Source organism: Mus musculus, chromosome 14 (genome assembly GCF_000001635.26).
Source record: "Mus musculus strain C57BL/6J chromosome 14, GRCm38.p6 C57BL/6J".
Lineage (NCBI taxonomy): Eukaryota > Metazoa > Chordata > Mammalia > Rodentia > Muridae > Mus > Mus musculus.
Genome location: NC_000080.6, coordinates 26,458,966 through 26,480,649, shown reverse-complemented (window position 1 = coordinate 26,480,649; position 21,684 = coordinate 26,458,966). Strand labels below are relative to the sequence as shown.

The 21,684-nt window shown below is 37.7% G+C and overlaps 1 protein-coding gene across 20 annotated transcripts in view; it reads left to right on the top strand.

Moving 5' to 3' along the window:
* Slmap (sarcolemma associated protein) overlaps window positions 1-21,684 on the top strand; it is a 121,457-nt gene that overhangs the window by 53,975 nt on the left and 45,798 nt on the right. For 7 of the 20 annotated variants that reach the window (XM_030248100.1, NM_032008.4, NM_001310445.1 and 4 more), the window contains exons 3-12: window positions 6,679-6,751; window positions 10,250-10,286; window positions 12,105-12,167; window positions 14,987-15,082; window positions 15,378-15,449; window positions 16,934-17,074; window positions 18,252-18,389; window positions 20,440-20,608; window positions 20,696-20,746; window positions 21,190-21,240. In XM_030248100.1, coding sequence (XP_030103960.1) covers window positions 6,679-6,751; window positions 10,250-10,286; window positions 12,105-12,167; window positions 14,987-15,082; window positions 15,378-15,449; window positions 16,934-17,074; window positions 18,252-18,389; window positions 20,440-20,608; window positions 20,696-20,746; window positions 21,190-21,240 — 891 coding nt within the window. The remainder of the gene's footprint in view (window positions 1-6,678; window positions 6,752-10,249; window positions 10,287-12,104; window positions 12,168-14,986; window positions 15,083-15,377; window positions 15,450-16,933; window positions 17,075-18,251; window positions 18,390-20,439; window positions 20,609-20,695; window positions 20,747-21,189; window positions 21,241-21,684) is intronic. The other 13 variants (NM_001347494.1, XM_006519734.2, XM_006519737.2 and 10 more) reach the window with 3 other exon arrangements.

Genomic DNA, 21,684 nt, shown 5'->3' with positions numbered 1-21,684 from the left:
TATACATTCTCTTTTAAAAGTCTCACATCTCTGTGTCTGTTTGCCACCCGTGTGCAGGTGCCCTGCATGGATGCTGGGATTAGAGCTCAGGTCCTCCAAAAGAGCAGCAAGTGCTCTGACTGCTTCTGGAGGCCCCGCCCTTTACTGCTTCTTTGTCTTCCTCTCCCTCTTTTCTTCAGACAGGGTCTCCTGTAGCTCTGGCTGGCCTGTGAGGCCCACCTGCCTCTGCCTCTTGAGCCCTTATTGCACGGTCTTGTTCCCAGCTCACTCCAGCTGTCTGCCATCTGTGCTTTCTTTTTTATTTGTAACTTTTTTTGTTTTTTGCCTTTGCTTCCATTTGTACCTTCCTAACCTTGTTTTGTCTGTTCTGCTCAATATGTATATTTTTATAAAACTTTCCCTTGTCCACGCTCAACACAAATTCCCATGTTTTTTAGTTCTTACAGCAGCTTTGGTTCCTCCTTTTTATATGTATGTCTGTTTCCCTGTTGAGGTCTTAAAGGCAGGGACTTAGACATAATCACCTTTGTTTTCAACATTATTCTCAGCAATACTGCTGTGTAACCAGAAAATTCTCAGTAAATATTTATTGAGCAAGTAAGTAGGTAAACCCACAGAATCACAGCTCATGAGGAGGAAAGAAAAAAAAAAAAGAAGTGCCGGGTGGTGGTGGCACATGCCTTTAATCCCAGCACTCGGGAGGCAGAGACAGGTGGGTTTCTGAGTTTGAGGCCGGTCTACAGAGTGAGTGCCAGGACAGCCAGGGTTGCACAGAGAAACCCTGTCTCAGAAAAAAAAAAAAAAAAAGAATAAGCTAGTGATAATTACTCATGATATGCCAAGGGAAATAAGGTAGGGAATCTGCATATAGAAAAAGGATTTAAAAACTGCATAGAGTCAAGACTTGCTGGAGAAACAGCAGATTCTGAGTCAAGGTCAGTGAATATATACATTGAGCCTGCAAGATTTTTGTCACATCAGTAGAGGTATTTGTCTAAGAATGCTGGCCTCCTACTAACAGGACTTCTAGGGATTAACATGAGTAAGTCTCCACTGTGAAAGACAGGCATTTTGAACATCAAATTATAGCAGCATTGGGTTGAAGTATGTTAAATATGTTTAAGCTGATGGGCTTATATAAAACTTAAAGGGGAAAATGGATTTTCTGTTATTACTTTTGGAAGAACTTAGATGAAATGCATTTGTCATTCTGAAAACCAGTAGGGAAAGAGAAAGAATGAACGCACTCACTCATATCTCCTGTCCTGTAAGAATGGCTTGCTTGGTAGGAGGGCAGTTAGTTTATTGGTAGAAGATTTGCCAGGTATGCATGAGATCCTAATTTAATCCCCAGTACTTGAGAAACAACAACAAACCTCAGTTATACCTGAGTATAGAAAGTAGTTGAAGACTACTGGTGAGATGACTCACCAGGTAAGAGCACTGACCACTCTTCCAAAGGTCCTGAGTTCAAATCCCAGCAACCACATGGTGGCTCACAACCATCTGTTATGAGATCTGACACTCTCTTCTGGTGTGTCTAAAAGACAGCTACTGTGTACTTACAGATAATAATAAACAAATCTTTGGGCCAGAGCAAGTGGGGCCAGAGCAAGTGGAGCCAGAGCTAGCGGGGCTGGAAGGAGCAGAGGTCCTGAGTTCAATTCCCAGCAACCACATGATGGCTCACAACTATCTGTACAATTACAATGTGTTCATGTACATAAAATACATAAATCTTTAAAAAAAAAAAAGCTGGAGAGATGGCTTAGTGGTTAAGAGTATGTCCTGCTCTTAAAGAGTTCAGTTCCCAGTGCCCACAAAGGTGTTCAAATTCAAAAGTGTGTGACTCTAGCTCTAGCTGTCTAACACCTTCTTCTGGATTCCTCAGGCACCCACACATGTGAGTCCACACACATATACACACACACACACACAGACACCTATGCACATAATTCAAGCAGAAATCTTTTTAAAAAGTAGTTGAAGGTTGAAAGCTTTGTGATGACTAAGCTGTAGTTCTCAAGAGAAGACAGAATGATGGAATATTAATTTAATTTTAGAACAAAAGCTCTGTTGAATCACCCTTCATTCTCTGCACTTCTAACCCTTAACTCCTAAGAACTGGAAGCCTCATAAAATAAAACTTAAAGATAGAAAAATCGCAGCAATGATTTTATCTTAAATGGTAAAAATCAATTAACACAAGTTATTCCAGTCTAGAAATGCTAACCCCTGATTCAGATCTTCTTTTTAAAAACGTTTCTGGGTTTTTAAGGATTTCATTGCTGTTCATCCTGCCAATTGCCAGACTTCTTGAGATCCTCCAGTCGACCGCTAAGTATAGAATGACCCTGGCTTCCCTATTCTGCACAGGACTCGAACCAGAGCCAGATATAAGAGACCTCAGTGTTTTTCTTTCCCATTCCATGGCCTCCAAAAGGTTTTAAGCCAGTCAAACTGAACATGATCCCCTAAGTGGCATATGTGTGAAGAGGCAAAAGAGGCCGAATGCACACCACAAAGTAAATAGATCTGGAAACCAAAGTTATTGGTCTCTGCATATTATAGGAAGGAAACCCAGTGGCAGTCAGCTCCTAGTGTCACTTTGATTTTAGTAGTCTCTGTGCACCGAGTCATTGTAAATAGTTCTTACCCCTGGGCTCTGCTGCCTCCCCTTGGACACACCTGTTTTTTCTATTTAACACTGATGAATTTGCATGTGGTTTAGAACGCTGTGTGCTTCATGTGGCAATGCTCTGATGCTCCCTGTCCTCCGGGACGAGCTACGGCAATGCTATGCTTTACTATCTAGTCCTTGAGTATGAAATACAGAAATCATTTTTGTGGTGATTTTGAGAACAAAATATTTTATAGACTTCTTTAGCACACATTATTCTAAGTATTCCCTCACAATATCAGATTCTCTATAAGTGTTTTTGAAAGAGGACAAGGGGGTAGAGCTGATAGATAAGCTTGGAAAATGTATCTTCATGCTGTACAAATACTCTTTAAGATTTTATTTCTGGGGCTGGAGAGATGGCTCAGTGGGTAAGAACACTGACTGCTCTTCTAAAGGTCCTGAGTTCAAATCCCAGCAACCACATGATGGCTCACAACCACCCATAATGAGATCCGATGCCCTCTTCTGGTGCGCCTGAAGTCAGCTATAGTGTACTTATGTATAATAATAAATAAATCTTTGGTCTGGAGCAAGCAGGGACTGAGCAAGCAGAGGTCCTAAAAATTCAATTCCCAACAATTCTGTGAAGGATCACAACCATCTGTACAGCTACAGTGTACACGCATACATAAAATAAACAAATAATTCTTAAAAAAAAAAAAGACTTTGTTTCTGTCCTGGGAGTTGAACCTAGGGCCTTGCATATATGCAAGGCAATTGCTCTACCACTGAGCAATAAATATTCTCAGCTTTTTCTTTTTGTTCCCCCACCCCCAAAGAAAGCTCAGAAGTAATATTCATAAAAACATTTTCAACTTCTTTTTAACCCAGTGTTTTCCAAACTCATCTGACTCCCAGTTCCTCTCCTTCCACTTTTCTGTTTTGTTTTGTTTTGATTTGGTTTTTTGTTTGTTTGTTTTTTGATACAAATTTTCTCGGGCTGTCCTGCTATTCAATCTGAGTAGACCAGGCTGACTTTGAACTCAGAGACCCACCTGCCTCTGCTTCACAAGTGCTAGGATTAAAGATATGGACCACCATTGCCTGGCTTCTAGTTCCTGTTTCGTTAACACTTTTTAGCACAGTATTTGGAAAAAACTACTATACTGAGTTGATTAATTCAAATATTAAAACATGCCTACTACATTGCTCAAATTCCTGCTGCTAATCCAAAAGATTAAGGTTTCTCTACTTGTGTGCATCTAGTTAACATGAAGTCTTTTCGTAGATACAGTTGGCTGCACTAAGTCAGACATGGACTTTTTTCTGCCTGCTCTGCATTAGCCCTTATTCAGCCTCATTGGTTTATATATCAGTCCATATGCTGAACTTGAGAATAACCTAGCTGATTAGAGAGATTTCCTGATATATCACGTGTTGGCTCTGGTACTGTGGTTTTATTCTATAACTCATCCTCCTATGATTCTTTTAGTTATAAATTTATTAAAAGCTTCTTTGTTACCATATTTTTACCAGACATGTGTTTCATTATGGCATTCCATACATGTAAATGAAATATTTTGGTTATATTCACCCATTATCTTCTTTTGTCCCTTCCCCTTGGTAATGTCCTTCCTCTTTCAAAGTAGCTCTGTTTCTGCCTTTACCACCTTTATGTTCTTTTCTTTTTCCCTTCGCTTCCCTTCCCTCCCTCCTTTTTTTCTGAGAATGAGTTCAATAGATGGTACTTACAGGAGCTGAAGTCATAAATTTTATAATACCCCTGATATTTGGGCTGAAATCCCAGGGATATGAAGAACTCAGTGCTAATTGTGTAATGGCATCACAAGTCAGTGAATCAGGCTCTAAGCACAGAGGTGTCTGTGACTGCTAGAAAAGGGGAACGTTTTCCTTTTAGTTTTGGCCTTTTTTGTATCAACAATTACGATCTGAGGGAGGAGGCGAGAGTCAAGTAGAGATGAGGCTTTGAGCGGGGGCACCGTTGGCAGCAGTAATCTAAGGACTGAGTAAGTGGTTCTGAGGGCAAAGGAAGTTGAAGAAAAAGGAGATTTGGGGGTAAAGGTTTGATGGGGAGTGGTTCTAAGGAAAGAGAGGGTTCTGGGCAAAAATTGGAATGTCTGGAGGTAGAGACAGAAGGGATGAGACAGGATAGAAGGGAAAACAGATGAGAGCATTCTGGCATTTGAGGAAAGTCTTCCTGAGCTGAGAATTAAGAATTTCAGCACAGGGGTCTGGAGGGTTCAGTGGTTAAAAGCACTCACAGCTTGTCTTAGGATTTCTGTTGTGATAAAACACTACGATCAAAGCAGCTTGGAGAGAAAGGGTTTATTCCAGCTGACAACTTGTAGCTCATCATACAGGGAAATCAGGGCAAGAAAACTGGAGGCAGGGACTGATGCAGAAGCTATGAAGGAAAAAGAAAAATGCATTTGGTTTTATTAGCAAGGAGGTGAAGAACATCACAGATCAGATGTTCATTAAAAATAGGGTCTGGGCTGGAGAGATGGCTCAGTGGTTAAGAGCACTGACTGCTCTTCCAGAGGTCCTGAGTTCAATTCCCAGCAACCACATGGTGGCTCACAACCATCTGTGATGAGATCTGATGCCCTGTTCTGGTGTGTCTGAAGACAGATACAGTGTACTCATATACATAAAATAAATAATATTTAAAAATAGGGTCATAAACAGTAATATATTTGGAAATCGCATGTAACCTGCCTATACATAAGAGACCTGTGGCAGTAGATTAGAGGATGTGGCCACAAAAGAAGAGGCCAAATGATTCATGACAATGATGGCTATTTCAGGCAGAACTGAGAAGACTGTCTGGTAGATGCTCTGTGTCTGTGTTAGCAGTTTTTGTGTATAATCAGTCACTGAAAACAAATATTGACTAAACTGCATTAAATTCTTTAAATTTAATATACATTTCCAGATGATAGTCGTATTACTTTGTATTATCATCTTGATAATATGGTTGTAATTGTTCAACATATTATATCTCTAAAGCAATAATTATTGTTATAATAGTCTTATTGATATAATTTGATATATTAATAGAACTATATTACATAACTATATCATAAATAACATTTATTATACTATACAATATATTATATAATAACATTATTAGCATATAATAAAATATAAATATATAATAAACTATTTTATATAACTATATAATAAAACTATTATATGTCACATATTCCAATTTTGCTTATAAGACTCAGTGAGTTTTGGTAGATGTATATAGTCACTTTAAGCACTACTCTTAAAACCATTATATAATTTGTTTTTGTCTGCCTACATGAGGTTTAAGTCAGTTTAATAAACTAACCCATTTGTTGAATCCATCAATGATATGGTATTTTAAGAACAGAGAAATCAAAACTTGACTTTTTTTTCTATAAAAGGCCATAGTCTGTACAATTGGCAATATGTGAGAGGCTTGTCTATCAAAACCTTCAGTAGGAAAAGGAGTGAGAAGCAATATTATGCATTATATACAGAGAGACTGCTGTGATTTTATCAAAAGGTATTGGAGATGGAAGGATAAACAATTGTATGAAAGCTGTCCTGGAGAGCCTCCTGTGTGAGTCAGAGCAACTATATAGAGGGAGAATCAGAGAGGAACTCTCAAGTGTCAGCAGCCTTGACATGGGAAGAGTGCATAACATGATCTAAAGTATGCATCAGGGACTTCCAAGTCTCATGGCGTGTGGTTGGGAGATAGTTGGAGAGAGGAATTAAGAATAAGGCCTAGGTTTTAAAAGGCAGTAGACTAGGTGTGATATCAGCAAAGTAGGACAAATGTGTCAGTTTCTCTCCTCTTACTATTTCTGTACATTGGGCAGTTGACTTTCATTGTCTGTCAAGGAATTGAAAGTTTTTCTAAGGTAGTGCATACTATCACTAAACCACTAGATGTATTTACTTTTTTAGGAATTACTACTTTTATGAATGAAATACAAATTTAGATATGAGACCCACCAAGCTTCATATTTTTAAACAACTATTCTATTTGTTTTAACCAGTTACCCATGGGTGTATTGTTTCCACAATAAAACTTTTTCTACCAGATGGTATGGAAGCCCGACTTCGTTCAGAGTGAGTATAATTTAGTGCTGTGAAGTTTTGGATTAATTATCTTGGTTGGCAATATTCAGAGTGATGACATGCTGTTAATCTACAAAATTACTTTATTAAAAAGTATATATAGTACCTTTTGACATACTTCAGTTTTAATTACTTTTTTATATTATTTGAAAATCTAGTAAATAATAATGTATCAGAGATAAAGGTTATTTGTTTCCAAGTTTAATTTTACAATGTATATTTGAATGTATAATTAGTTGCTTTTTGCAATATTTAGGATATGTTAGTTACTGTGTTCCTTTTGATATAATAATATAGGACATTTTACACTGTGACTGCCTGTGGTGTTAATGTAGGCGTTATTATGTTCTAGAACTTGAAGATGTCAATATAGTTAGTTAGTAATTTTTTAATGGGAGTTAAAAAATAATCTCCCCAAAGTTGTATTTTATGTTTTAAATGAAGCAATATCAAGTCCTGCTATGAAATCTAGAGTGTAAAATGTAAACATAAGTATATCCTGTGCTTTTTACAGATTATCACTGTGAGGTATGGAAAGGGCTGGGAAGTATTTAAATATTAATGCTTATTTCTTTTAATTTTAGAAAGGCCTTTACTATGCTAGATGCTTGTTTCCCTCCTTCAAAAGAGCTTCCTGTCATTACAGTTTATATTTTACTAGTGGTTTGCATGACTTTGACTGTGCCAAAATGTCTAGAGTTTAAGGGAAAGCTGAGCAGGAAAGAGGTAAAGCAGAGTCCTTCCCTTCCTTCCTGTGGCTGTGATAGTCTCTCCTGGCCGCCAGCTTAGGACCTACTATAGTTTTGTTTTTTTTTTCTTTCTGTAATTTTATGGCCAAATGATGAATGGCAGAGATTGTAACATTTATTTTAATTACAGTTTACTAAAATGTAATTACAGTTTATTAAGTTGCAGTAAAGTTCAAGAACTTAACATAGCGGAAGCCTAATTTATGGGTCAAGGAGTAAACTTTCAGTCATAGACTAATTAGTTAGTCCAGCAGTGATACACAGCTTTTTAAAGACTAGTGTTTAGAGGTAGTTGATATGAAATGTAGTTAATATGAGATTATTTTTGATAGAGGTAGTTGATATGAAATGTAGTTAATATGAGATTATTTTTGATAGAGGTAGTTGATATGAAATGTAGTTAATATGAGATTATTTTTGATAGAGCTAAAAGCTTTGAGCAGTCATGTATGTCTTTCGTGTTGTTAGGTTCCATCTAATAAAATATGTGGGCCTTATCTTTGTGTGTGCATGCTTGTGTATGTGTGCATGTGTGTGCACATGTGTACACACCTTGGTGCCATGGCTTGTGTGGCAATCAGAGGACAACCTTGCTGTTGCTGTTTGCCTTTCAGCTTCTTTAAGGCATGGTTGTCAATGTCCTTCAATAGTTACAGTTTTTACCTGTTTCTCATTTAGTGACCATGTGTTTATGTTTGTATGCATGTCTGTTGCCTGCATATGGAGGGCCAGGGCAACCTCAGCTGTTGATCCTTAGGAGCTGTGTGCTTTGTGTTCTGAGACCGGATCTCATTGGATAGGGCCAGTGAGCCTCACAGATCTACCTGTGTTCACCTTCCAAGTACTGAGGTTATAGGCGGGCTATAGCACCTGACCTTTTACAAGGTTCTGGGGATGCTTGAGCAGTGGGGCTTTACCTACTAAAGCGTCTTCCTAGCCCCTGCTTAAAGGGCTATTAATATTAATAGTTGAATACATGCCAAGGCTACTATGTAAATAGTGTATAGTGTGTTTAAGATCTTCAGTAGGTAGTTCTGACTGTTTCTTAGTTTTGTTATATTTTATAATTTTCTACAACAAGAAATAGAAATTGCTTATAGCTTTACAAACAACACTAAATAATAATTTGCTTTCTAAACATTTCCTTGTTATACTCTTTGTATATACAAGAAGTTTTTCAACAATTCAAACAGCACGCTCATACCCCATATAGTTTCTGTAAAAAACAAATACATGTTATGTGACCTTTTTTAAGCCTTTTGGGGTTTTTTGTTTGTTTGTTTGTTTCTAGTTAACCAGATTTTATGAGGAAAGAGACTTACTTCTTATGTCACTATTTTAAAAGATTTTTAAAGATCTATTTGTTTAATTTAGGGTTTTTATGTTAATGTCTCTGTATATATACATATCAACAGAAAAAAGGGATGTATAAAAAAATGGTTGTCTCTGCATGCTAGGACTGCATAATTCTAGTTTAGTTTTTTATATTTCCCACATATTCCATATCTAACATATATTGCCTGTGCAGTCAAGAAAGATTAACTCATGTTTAAGACATCTATTTGAGTTTTATAGAGTGAAGAAGAATACCTGTAGTTACAACTTTAAAAACCTTCACTAGGTAGTAAGTTCCTTAGGGCCTTGTGATAGACTCTGGATGCAGGGGGTAAATTGATTATAATTCCTAAGACACAGAAATGTTATCAAATAAATACGGTAAAAGATTTATGCATATTCAGTCAAGTCGTAGTAAGATATCCTGGTGTGCAGAAAATGTGTGCTGGTGCTTAACTTTGCACTGTATATGCCATACCAGGTCAGTTTCTAGCACTCACACATGCTTTACCAATCAGCCTTCAAGCTGGTTGTCACTACCTTGTTTTCTGAGACGTAGAGTGTAGGAGGTGCAAGTGACATCCCTCTATCTGCCTTCAAGACACACATAGCATCTTACAGGGCTTTGTAAAATAGGGGCCCTGGCTTCCTTAGTTGCCCCTTTGTCATGAGAATAGGTGGCAGTTGGTTGGTTACTTTTGCATTGTTAAAGCCACTTGTTTTCATCAGCACATTTAACTGGTGAGGCCACTTCATGGGTACGGAATGTGAGCCTGTCTTGATTAGTTACTTAGCTGCTGAGAAGAGCCAGTGTCTAGTTGGTCTAGTTGGTAGGCTTTCTGAGCTCCTATGCTTAATTGCTGCTGCTTTTCTGTATCAGGCCCCAACAGGGATGTTATTGTGTTTCCTCCACTGAGTTTAGTTTCATCCACACACGTCAGCTTTGGTTTGGTCCACGGTGGCTAGGTGAAGAGCTTGTCACTGTCTTACAGCTTAAGTTGTTCTTCACTAGAGCACTTTGAAAATTATAACCTTGTTCTCCGATGGAACTTTACTTATTTAATTTTTAAAATTTATATGTTACAAATTAAAAATACATGATTTAAAAGATACTTCAATGTGTTGAAATGCTTTTTAAAAAGGGAGTTATCATAGCACTCAAATAGTCGGTTCCCAAAAGATGCTGAATACATTCTAGAACTGAAATTTATTTTAAGAAGAATTATGAGTAAAAAGTAGATTATAGATGTATTAGTTGGTTTTTAAAAATGTCTTAAGCCAATTGCCAGTCTTCTAACTACATGAGAGCAAATGCATGAATTTTGTGACAAGATACTCTGGTACTCTGGTGCCATTTCCTCTGTTTTCAGGAAATGAGATAAAAATTCTAAACTTTACTTTGCAGTGTCATCCATGCTCCATTACCGAGTCCTGTAGACAAAGTAAGTTGTGAATGGTTGGTTTCCAAATGCTGGGGATGGTTTCATTGACGTTTATATTTAATATGTCTTACCTAAAAAAGTTACTTCTATTTTTGTAATGAAGCAAATATGGGTATATAGTTAATATAACCTTCACTGTCTGGGGAATTTGGAATGAATGTTTCTTTGGACAAAGCTTTTGTAGCCCAAGTACTACTGACTGAATAGAGTAAATGTACTTGGTCGTGTGCCTAGCCAGAGGAAGGTGGGATTAACTGTTACCTTCTACTGAAGTACAGGTCTGTCTAGGAATCCCCAAGCTTTCTATCCAAAAGATGCACTGTTTACCCGTACAGCACAGGAGCTCTGAAATACGAACTACAGGGATTATCCTTTCAGTGCCACTGATACCAGTTTTGGCACTACTCGATTAGAAATTGCAGTAATTGATTGCTACAGTATTTTTTTGTTTGTGAGTAATTGTGCATTGAAACTATATCTATATCATAACAATGTGATCAAAGAGCAAAACCATACAGCTTTTTTCTATTTGACATCACATTTACATTTGACATTGTCCTTCATTTTCTTTTTTAGTGAAGCAATTCTGTATTCGATGGTCTTGAAAAGCCCCTGTTGGGGCTACTTCTAGTAGATTTGGGTTCTAAAGCAGGCTGATTTGTAGGTTTTGAACATTATTATTTTCTGTCTTGTTAAAATTTACATACAATAATAAAATTTTTCATTGTCTTTGGTTATTGGACAAAATGGTAGACTCTTTTCTTTATTTCAATTTCTGTTTTTTAGTGAGTGAAGAGAGATTTCATATTTTCCTTCAACTTGACATGTACTTCCAAGTAATATATTTTGAAGATTTTTATTTCAAAGTGAATTGTGACATATTAATGAAGTAATTAGGAATGAATTTTAAAGAAAGAACATATGACTATTGATTAGGAGTTATTTCTGAGTTATGAAAAGACTCAATACTTTTGTGCTATAAGTTTGTGATTTAACTTACAAAGTTTCATGAATAGCACTTGCTTCATCGTCTTGCTATAAAACAGACGTGAGCAGTGTGATATCATTGTGCATCCTGGACATATAGTAGAAATATTTTGAGAACTAATTTACACAATAATTGAGAATTAAGAGACTAGGTCAATTAAAATCTGTTATCTGCATATTTAGGAAAATATATGTTTCATGGAATTAGTTTTTAATTCTTCAAGTGCATTTTATTTTCTGTGCATGCTCCCTGTGAAGTGGAGATGAGAACAGCTTGCAGGAGTTGATTCTCTTCTTCTCCCGTGTGGATATTGGGGATTGTCCTAGTTAGGGTTACTAATGCTGTGGTAAACATCATGACCAAAAGCAACTTGGGGAGGGAAGGGTTTCTTTGGCTTACATTTCCACATCACTGTTTATCATGAAAGGAAGTCAGGACAAGAGCTCAGGCAAGGTGGGAACCTAGCGTAGGAGCTGATACAGAGGGATGCTGCTTACTGGCATGCTACCCATGGCTTGCTTGGTTTGCTTTCTTACACAACCCGGGACCACTAGCCCAGGGATGGGGAGTCCGTCCCCATCAATCACTAAGAATATACCCTACAGGCTTTCCTGCACAGCCTGGTCTTATGGAGGCATTTTCTTAGTTGAGGTTCCTTCCTCTCAGATGACTTAAGCTGTTCAAGTTGACACACAACTGTCTAGCACAGGCTCAAACTGAAGTTCAGCCTTGACAGCAGGCAGCTTTACCTGCTGAGCCATCTTGCTGGCTCCTAATGGCCCTTTAATATACTGTTTTCTGTGGTTAGTGACATTGTGTTTTATTTCTAGGTTGCTGCTAACACTCCAAGTATGTACTCTCAGGAACTATTCCAACTTTCTCAGTATCTACAGGTAAAAGTCAACCTTGGAAATTCGTAGCCCTTAAGAGTAACTTAGATTTTATTTTATAAATATAGAAAAAAAATATTGGCTGGAAACATGTACAGAGGAAATAACTTCTTAAGGAAGAATGAAGGTTTAAAAATAGATCTTGTGAAGAAAAAGGGTCAAGATTGCTAAGTCTAGAGAAGATAGGCTTATGTGCAAGAGGACATTTTTTTTCTTCCAGTACAAGAGGATTCAGAAGTGATTTCTGAGTAAAAGTAAACTTGTCCAGGTTTTGGCGGTGAGGTAGGAGCACATAATTGTATAGTCTGTATTATATGCCCTCCTCCGCTGTAGTACTTCACCTGTGTTGGCTCCTGTGGTCTGTGTAACAGCCCTGACTGTTGTGTAAAGAATGTAGATGTCTCATGCTTGTTTTTCCATGTGTAGTAACTAAGGGACAGGGAAATTTAAGAATTCACACAGCATCCATCACACATGCAGAGCGATTTACCCTACTTTGCGTTTAGAGTGGCTTGACAGTTAGACCCCAGAACCCCATTTGAACTGTGTTTCAGAATCCAGAGCACAGAGCAGCCACTTGGAAGGGCCCCTGGAACACTTAATTCTTTATTTAAAGAGACACAAGCAACTCTAAAAGCAGAGAAGTGTTTTTTGCTTTTTATTTTGTTTTGTTTAATTTCTTTGCGCAGGCTTTGGGTGGTAGTTTTACAGTGTGGATAGTTTAAAGAAAACTTGGTATGGAAGTTTAGGGATTGGGGTTTTAGTCTTGATCTTGGTTTTTCTGCTCAGTGCTTTGACCTTCAGTGAATAGTTTTATTTGTGTTGGCTTTGTCTTCTCTTTAAAACCATGGAGTCAACACCAGTGACCCTCTGTCCTTTTGCTAGTTGGGCAGTTGAGGACATGTGCATCTGTGTAAAAGTACGGAAATAACTAAAATAGTAATGAGCTTGTATTTCCCATCAAGCACAATGGAGAGCCACATAGAAAGTGGCCTTATCCATTTGCTCATCAGCTAAGTAGTTAAGACCAAAGTCTCAAGTCTCGATAGATTTGATCCCTGGCATGAACATCTGATCTTCTAAGAGGTTTGGTTTTTTTTTTTGTTTTTTGTTTTTTTTTTGCCAAAAAGCAAACAAACAAACAAAAACAGCCTTTGGACTTTAGTCTCCTCATGTAGGCAGCTGATAAGCAGTAGCACACCTCTCCACATTATAAAGGATATATGATTTAATATTAATAAAGCACTTACAATAGTGCCCACAACATAAAACTATGATATGAAGGTCATTAATCATTTCTTATTAAATAGGAAGATGTATTAGGTTTTTATGGGTCTTTTCTTGAGCGGTAGGAGAAAATGTTGAGATGTGTTTACACTTCATTTTTCACACATGAAATACATAGATTAAATGATGGGCCACATTCTGCACATTCTGCATGCTGTGGGTGCTTTTTATCCTGACGAGACCCTCATGCTTAACTTGTCATCCTTTCTCATCTTTGCTGTTAGCTCTTTGAATGTCCACTTACTTTTGCTAACTCTTTGGGAGGAACCGTCCCACTTCCTCTTTTTCTTCTTATATAATCCTTACTGAATTGATGAGACTCTAATGTAAATTGTGAACCCTTTCAGAAGAAGCTGAGAAAGATGCCTTTTATACTTAGATCTAAAAGACCATTTACAGAGTGCTGCACTTGTTGAATTTGGTTCAGAACTAACGACTAATGGAACGGAATTTATAAAAGGATGGAATGCCACCATCTAGTGGAGGTAGATTCTAAAACTGTGCTTGGCTGGCAGCTTTGTTCTTAAGTAAAACATTTTGTATCTGCTACTTCCTGAATATTAGGAATGTTTCAAGAACTTAAAATAAAATATGGTAAATAGCGGTTTTAATGTGGATTCTCCCATGGTGTTTTTATTAGATTGCTCAGTCTACATTAAAGTATGTTTAAGTATATATTAGGCCAGATTTTCCCTAGTCATTGTTTATCAAGGATGCGGAGAACAATAAATTAATGTTTTAAACTTAAGTGCTCTATTTAAAGCAAAGGTGGTTCCAAGATAGACTGTTATGAGTGTCCTTTGGGTACTGGCAGGATCGGCAGAGGATGACGGTGTGCCAAAGTCACACTGAGTGGTGTGAGCGTTTTACCTTCACAGCCTTCGAGGGGATGCTGCTACCAGCTCTCAGCTGTGAGCCTCTGAGCACTCTTGTTCCTCCGTGTCCTCCACCATAGTCATGGATTCCTTTGACCCCCTTATTACATCAAGCTGATATTTAACGGGCTCTCACTTTCTGAATATTAACTACTGCTCTGTGAGGTAATCAGGGAGAGAGTCAGAACACTGGGAAATGCCATAAGCCATGAGCAGTTCTCTTTTAAATACACGTACATTTAAATAGTATCTTAAAAAGGAACTGAAAACTCTTGCTAGTTTCGACGCCATGCTGGAGAGCTGTTGCATCTTTGATGTTGACCAGATTGTTCTGCCTTAGTTTGAAATACATTTGTTCTGAGATATATAAATATTTCACAAACACATCTATGCATTTATTAAATACGGGCAGAAACAGAAACACTTGTTAATTTTTCTCATCTGCATCAAAAGAAAACAAATGAGTAAATAGTTTTCCATGCAGGGAAAAGTTAACATCCAAACGAGCTATCACATCTGAATGTGCAGTCCAGAAGATGGGCTAAAGCACTGAGACGCATCCAGGGTGCACTGTGAGAATGTACTCAGACAGCCTGCGTGCGGTTCTGCAGAGGTGTCCTGCTGCCAGCTCACTAGGATGTCTTTTGTGATTTATGTTAGGAGGCCTTACATCGGGAACAGATGTTGGAACAGAAGTTAGCCACACTTCAGCGGCTACTAGCCATCACCCAAGAGGCTTCAGATACTAGTTGGCAGGTATTCCATTTACTTAATTAATGTTTAAGAAGCTTTTAAACTGTTTAATAGGGTGATTTTGTTTTGTTTTGTTTGTTTTTGTATGTGTTGAATGAATTAAAACTAAGATTTTCTGGCAAACAAAAGTAAAGTTATTCCTTAACTAAAGAACAAAAGTTGAAACAGTATTTTATAGAAGATCTTATTTGATTTTTCTGATTGTCTTAATTTTGTTGGCAATAAAATTTGTTCCACATGCTATTTTTTGCTGCTGTTGTGACTCTGGTTTTTTAATTATTTCTAATTTTTTCAACAGGCTTTAATAGATGAAGATAGACTCTTATCACGGTTAGAAGTTATGGGAAACCAGTTGCAGGCATGCTCCAAAGTAGGTATTTAATCTCGGGTACACAGAGAAGAATTCATGGTGTTTTCTGTAGTTTCAGGTCTCTGTTATTTGAGTTTATGTTAAAACATTTATATAGTCCACAATTCTTTCACATCTTTGTCGCAAAAAAATTCAAGTATACATATAAGTGGGAAGAATTGTGTGATGCATACCTGTGCTCAATTCTGATTTCTTTTTCTATTACAATTGATTGATATTCATTGACGAAGTGATTTGCCTTCTGGAATGTGACTTGATTTAAACTTGGTTTATATAAATGTTTATTGAAACATTTTTCTGAGCCGGTGTGGTGGCGCACGCCTTTTATCCGAGCACTCAGGAAGCAGAGGCAGGTGGATTTCTGAGTTTGAGGCCAGCCTGGTCTACAAAGTGAGTTCCAAGACAGCCAGGACTATACAGAGAAACCCTATCTTCAAAAACCAAAAAAAAAAAAAAAAAAAAAAAAGAAAAAAAGAAAAAGAAAGAAAGAAAGCAAGCAAGCAAGCATTTTTCTGGTTCTTTGGCATGAAGTAGTAGATAATTGGTCTGGTCAGAGGTTATGATACTTGTTTCACCTGTCCACTCACCATGGATGGTTTTGTTCTTCAATCAAAGACATAATCGCAGATGGCTCTCCTTTTAAGATGTTACCATTCATTGATGACTCTTCACGAGGTTCATTATTTCATTAAGGATATTTAACATAGTAATGCAATTCTGCCATTTCTTCATTTACTTCTTCAGAGAGAATTCTTCCTTCATGAACCATCTTATTACTCTGAAGTATATTTTCTACAGAAAAAAAAACAAAACAAAACAAGTCTCCCCCAATTATTTACTAGATTAAAACAGAATAAACTGTTTTTTGGGTTTTTTTTTTTTGTTGTTTTAATCCAGCAGCAAATGACAATGTAGTGCTTTCTCTCTTGCTTAGATTGAAGTACATTTTGGTGTGTTTAAGTCTATACTAGTAGTTATCTTTGTGGATGATCAAATCAGTCTGAGTTTTCTGTGAGTAAATGCTTTGAGGTTGGCTCTCTGGCTCTCTCTCACCTGCTTTAATGGCTCCAGCCGACTGCGAGCCTGGAGGCCCTGTGCTCACCTGCACAGTTTTTGTTCCAACCCTGGACTTTCCTTTTTCCTCACGAAGCTCTTACTGCTTCCGTTTGGGGCAAATGAAATTATGAGCAATGATTTTTGCTTATAACTGAAACTATGATAGCTTCTACAGAATACGAGTAATTAATCTTAATATTTGAGATAAACTATTTGCCTTTAGCTCATTTCTATTGAAATTAGTGTAATTTCTGAAGTATAAGTTACTACTGCAACTTTGAAATACACATTTAGTTAATAGTAGGCCAACATTTGTATTTGTGGGTACCGTGACATTATAATTTTGAGTATTTTAATGAGTTTCTTTCAAAGGATAAACAGTTTTCACAGAAAAGTGACTTGGGTGTGATGTGAGTGTCTTATCCTAGAATCAAACAGAAGACAGTTTACGGAAGGAGCTGATTGCACTGCAGGAGGATAAACACAGCTATGAAACCACAGCCAAAGAGTCCCTGAGGCGGGTTCTTCAGGAGAAAATCGAAGTGGTTAGAAAACTTTCAGAAGTTGAGGTATTTCACTTTTACTGCCATTGTTTTTAAAGATTTGTTTTACTTTTAAAATTATGTCTATGTGAAGTAAGTGTGGGTATTGTGTGCTAGTGAACGTGTCTGCAGAAGGCTGAGGCCTCGAATCCACTGGACCTGGAATTATAGGCAGTTTTCACCCATCTGATGTGGATGCTGGGAACTGAGCTATCATTGCCTGGTCTGGAGTTAGAGCAGGTTGGCCCCTGGACTACTTTTGTCTTCCAAGTGGTGGAATTAAAGACTTGCTGGCACCATGTCTGGTGGGAATTGATCTTTTGTCACATAATTGACGATGGTCACATAAGGCTGAGACGTTACTACTTCAGCCATCCTCTAGAGCAGTGGCTCTCAGCCTTCCTAGTGCTCAGGCCTTTAATACAGTTCCTCATGTGTGCTGACCTGACTCCCAACCATAAGGTTATTTTTGTTGCTACTCCGTAACTGTAGTTTTGCTACTGTTAATTCTAATGTGAGCACCCATATTTTTGGATGGTCTTAGGCACCCTATGAGATTGTTCTGCCCACAGAAGTTAATACCTACTGCTTTAGGGTGGCACTTTATCTTAGGCTTTACAAGTTAATATTGTCCAGGTTCTATGAAAAATCAAAGTGTGATTCTTGTGACTGAGGATCTAGCTCAGTGGGCATGTGCTTAGCATGTGTGAGGACATGGATAATGGATAGTTTGTATTATGGTCTCATTCTATAACACGTGCTTTATGTTCATTGATGTTTGATTAATCTGACATACACACAAAGTTTCAGGTGTCTTTCTGTTTTCACATTAGATGAATTGTTATATGGTTTTATTCTTACTTTAAGGATTGTTGACTTAGAGGTTGAGTGCGATAGAGTGTACTTATAATCACCGCACTTGGGAGTCTAAGGCAGGAGATTCACAGGAGATTAGGCTAGCCTGTACTTCATAGTGAACTTGAAGCCAGCTTGAGTAACATAATATTGTTAAGAGTTACGTTTTAGTATATATGTTGCTGAAATTATTTTGTCTTTTAAATCAGCTTTTTATAAATTTAATCCAAATGTTGATGTAGACTAGTTCAGAACTACACTTTTTACAAATTGAAAATAAAATTGAACGATAAATTTAAAATAAGTACCCATTTACTCTAACTGAATTCCCTGTGAACTTGCCTTGCAGCGAAGTCTGAGTAATACTGAAGATGAATGTACCCACCTGAAAGAGATGAATGAGCGCACTCAGGAAGAGTTGAGAGAATTAGCCAATAAATATAATGGAGCAGTTAATGAAATTAAAGATTTATCTGATAAATTAAAGGTATGTATACTAGTTCCTTTTGTGTTGCTGTGGTAGGATACCATGAACAGAATACTTTATAGAAGGAAGAGGTTACTTGGGCTTGGGGTTCCAGAGGAGCCTTTCACCATCATGGCGAGGAAGTGTGGCAGCAGTCATCTATGGCAGCTGGAGCTGGAAGCTTAGAGATCACTGGGAATGGCTTGAGCCTCTGAAACATCCAAGTCTATACCCTGTGACATATTCCTCCCACAAAGGCACACTTCTTAGACCTACCCAAACAGCATTACCAACTGAGTACCAAGTGTTCAGACATGTGACCTGTGAGGGACATTCTTAATCCAGCCATCACAGCTTCTATGTCAACCACTAGACGCATGTTAGCGTCACTAACGTGCTAATCGCTTAAGACGTTTATTAGTCACTCAAGAGCTGGTGATGTAAAATTGGGTAAAATTAAAAAGTTGAAACTGATAGTGAAAATAGAAAATGTATTCTATTTAGTCTATCCTCTATTATTGTTGAAATTGAAAGCCTTTAAAGTAGACATACTTCTAGATGGAAATGTAGTCAGCACTTCATAACAGCAGATGTAGTGTTTGCTTCAGCATCCCATAGACTAAGAAAAGAACAGCATTTTCTAATATACACTTGGAAGGAGAAACAAATCAATATGCTATGAAATGATGAGATAGCTCAGTGTGGGTACTAAAACCGGTTATAGAATCCATGGTGGAGGACGGAAAGTCCTCAGAGTTGTCCTCTGACCTCCACTTGAGGGCCATGGTACCCATGCACTAGAACTTAGGCATGTGTAACACTCGTGTACATACACACATACGTAGACACACAGACATGCAAGCGCACACACAGTAATAATAAATAAATAAATAAAACTATAAAAAGAGAATCAAAAGCCATAGGGAGATGTCTCATAGGGCAATACAAACCTGATATCCTTGTTCACTCCCAGGAGCCCATGGTGGAAGGAATGGACACCACAGAGTTGTGCTCTGATCTCCACATGAGCTACCAACGCATCATATACACACACATGCACATATTATAATAATAAAGTTTTTAAAAAGAGTTAGCAAAATCTAATATATAATCAGATGCTTTTAAAACCTCCTCATTTTTAGGTCATCTCAGAGTTAGGGGCCAGCTGTTTGGTGCTGCAGTAAATTCAAAGGGAGCTTGGGATAACCTGCTTGAGCCATGCTTGGTCTCAGCCTGCAGCTGTGCCATTGATTCTGTTTCAGTTGCGATTCCTCTGGGACATTTTTAATAAGGGCATCAGACCATAGGATAATGTCTAGTTGGTCCTTTAAAGTCTTGTGACTGACTTGTTAAAAATCCATCTTAGTGTTATCCGTATCTATTGGCCGGTTATGAGAGGAAAGGAAGAGATATGGGGATGGGAGAGAAAATAGAATGTATGTACCATGAAAACAGAAAGGGCTGTGTGGGAAGAGAAACAGAAGCAGCTAGAGAGGCAGTGGTCATCCGGGCAGGCGGTGCAAATAAGAGTGAGTAATGGATAGACATGTATGTATGAAGAATGCCATGGTAAAGCAGTACTGGATGAGTGCCTACAAGATAGGTATTTATCAGCGAAGCCAGGGCATATCGCTCACTGAAGTTCTCAGAGAGGTCTTGCCAAGAGAAATGTTTTTGGAAAGGGTTTATACTATCATCTTTTTAGTTAATAATTTTAAATTAGTGTTATATTTTAGAACTATCAAACAAGTTGTAATAATAGTAAATTTGGGAATCTATTTCCCACATAACACACATGGGGGATTTAACTTAGACTCTATCGCTTGTTTATCTCCTGTGTTTCCTTCTAAGTTCCCCTTCTCAGTGCTTTGTAGTAGTGAGCTCGGTGCAGATCACTCACTTTCCACATTGAGTCTCTGTCTTTGTTTTCTGTAAAAAATCAGCTTTATAAATATGTTCTGTAATTCTGAATGTACTTCTCAGAAGTGTAAATGAATGGGGTCAGTTCTGGCTTTCAGCTAGCTAAAGCAAGATGAGTTTTATGACTTGACTGAAGATTCCTATGCAACAGGTAGCAGAGGGAAAACAAGAGGAAATCCAACAGAAGGGACAAGCTGAGAAGAAGGAATTACAGACGAAAATTGATGAAATGGAAGAAAAAGAACAAGAGCTCCAGGCAAAAATCGAAGCTTTGCAAGCTGATAACGACTTCACCAATGAAAGGCTGACAGCTCTGCAAGGTAAGCTGGTGAGACAGAAATTGGTTTTATTTGATTTTTGTTCTCTTTGTCTGTGAAATACCTTTTTCTTGGACTATTTTTTTACAGTACGGTTAGAACACCTGCAGGAGAAAACCCTTAAAGAATGCAGCAGCTTAGGTAGGTGTCACCTTATTTAAAGATGTCTTCATCAGCTGTTGACCTTGTTCCCAGTTCACATTGTTCACTTCTTACACTGTTTACTTCTTTCATTTGATATTTTACTTATCAAGCAGAAGTTATATATTTAGAAATCTCCTTTTATAGTACTCATGATTGCCACCAGTGGGCACCATTGTTCAGACTTTGAGGTAGATTTTTGCCTCTGAGATTTTAAGTAGCAGGAATCACATCCCCACTCCACCCCTACCCCACTCCCCAGTTTCTGGAAGGTCTCTAAGCCTGAGTTAGTAGAGAATGGCAGCTTGAACTCTTCCTATTAGTACAATGTTCTATACAAAGTCAGTGTAAGTAGAAATATAAAATGCTGTAGCTACACTTGAAGCCAATTTTAAAGTTAACAATTTCTTTGATCAGGCAATGATATCCTGTCTTAATCCTAGGGATACAAGTTGATGACTTCTTACCTAAAATAAATGGGAGCACAGAAAAAGGTAGCGTAAAAAAATATTTTTTCATGATATCCTTTTATTATTTAAGTAGGACAGAGAGCTAAATGCTTGATGATTTTAGTACTTGAAGTAACACACATATACAACTGTTCTCATACCATTAAAATTCATCATTTAAAATCCAGCTTCTCTTTATAGTCTAAGACACAGAGGTGATCTGTACTTAGATATCGCTTGCTATGTGGAAATTGCAATGACTCACGTGAGAAATGCTGCACTTGTTAGCCATGGCTTGGTTTATAGCTCTTAACCTTCTGAGGAGCTTGTACTTCTGTGTTGTTCCATTACGATTGGCTCCTCGGTCTCCATGCACAGGGTGGGAACTTACTTAACTTCCCATTGGATACTTTCTTTATCTAAAAATTCTTTTTTATTTGGTTTTTCTTCTGGGTAGCAAGAGTTCTCAATCAACCAAAACTTAGAGCC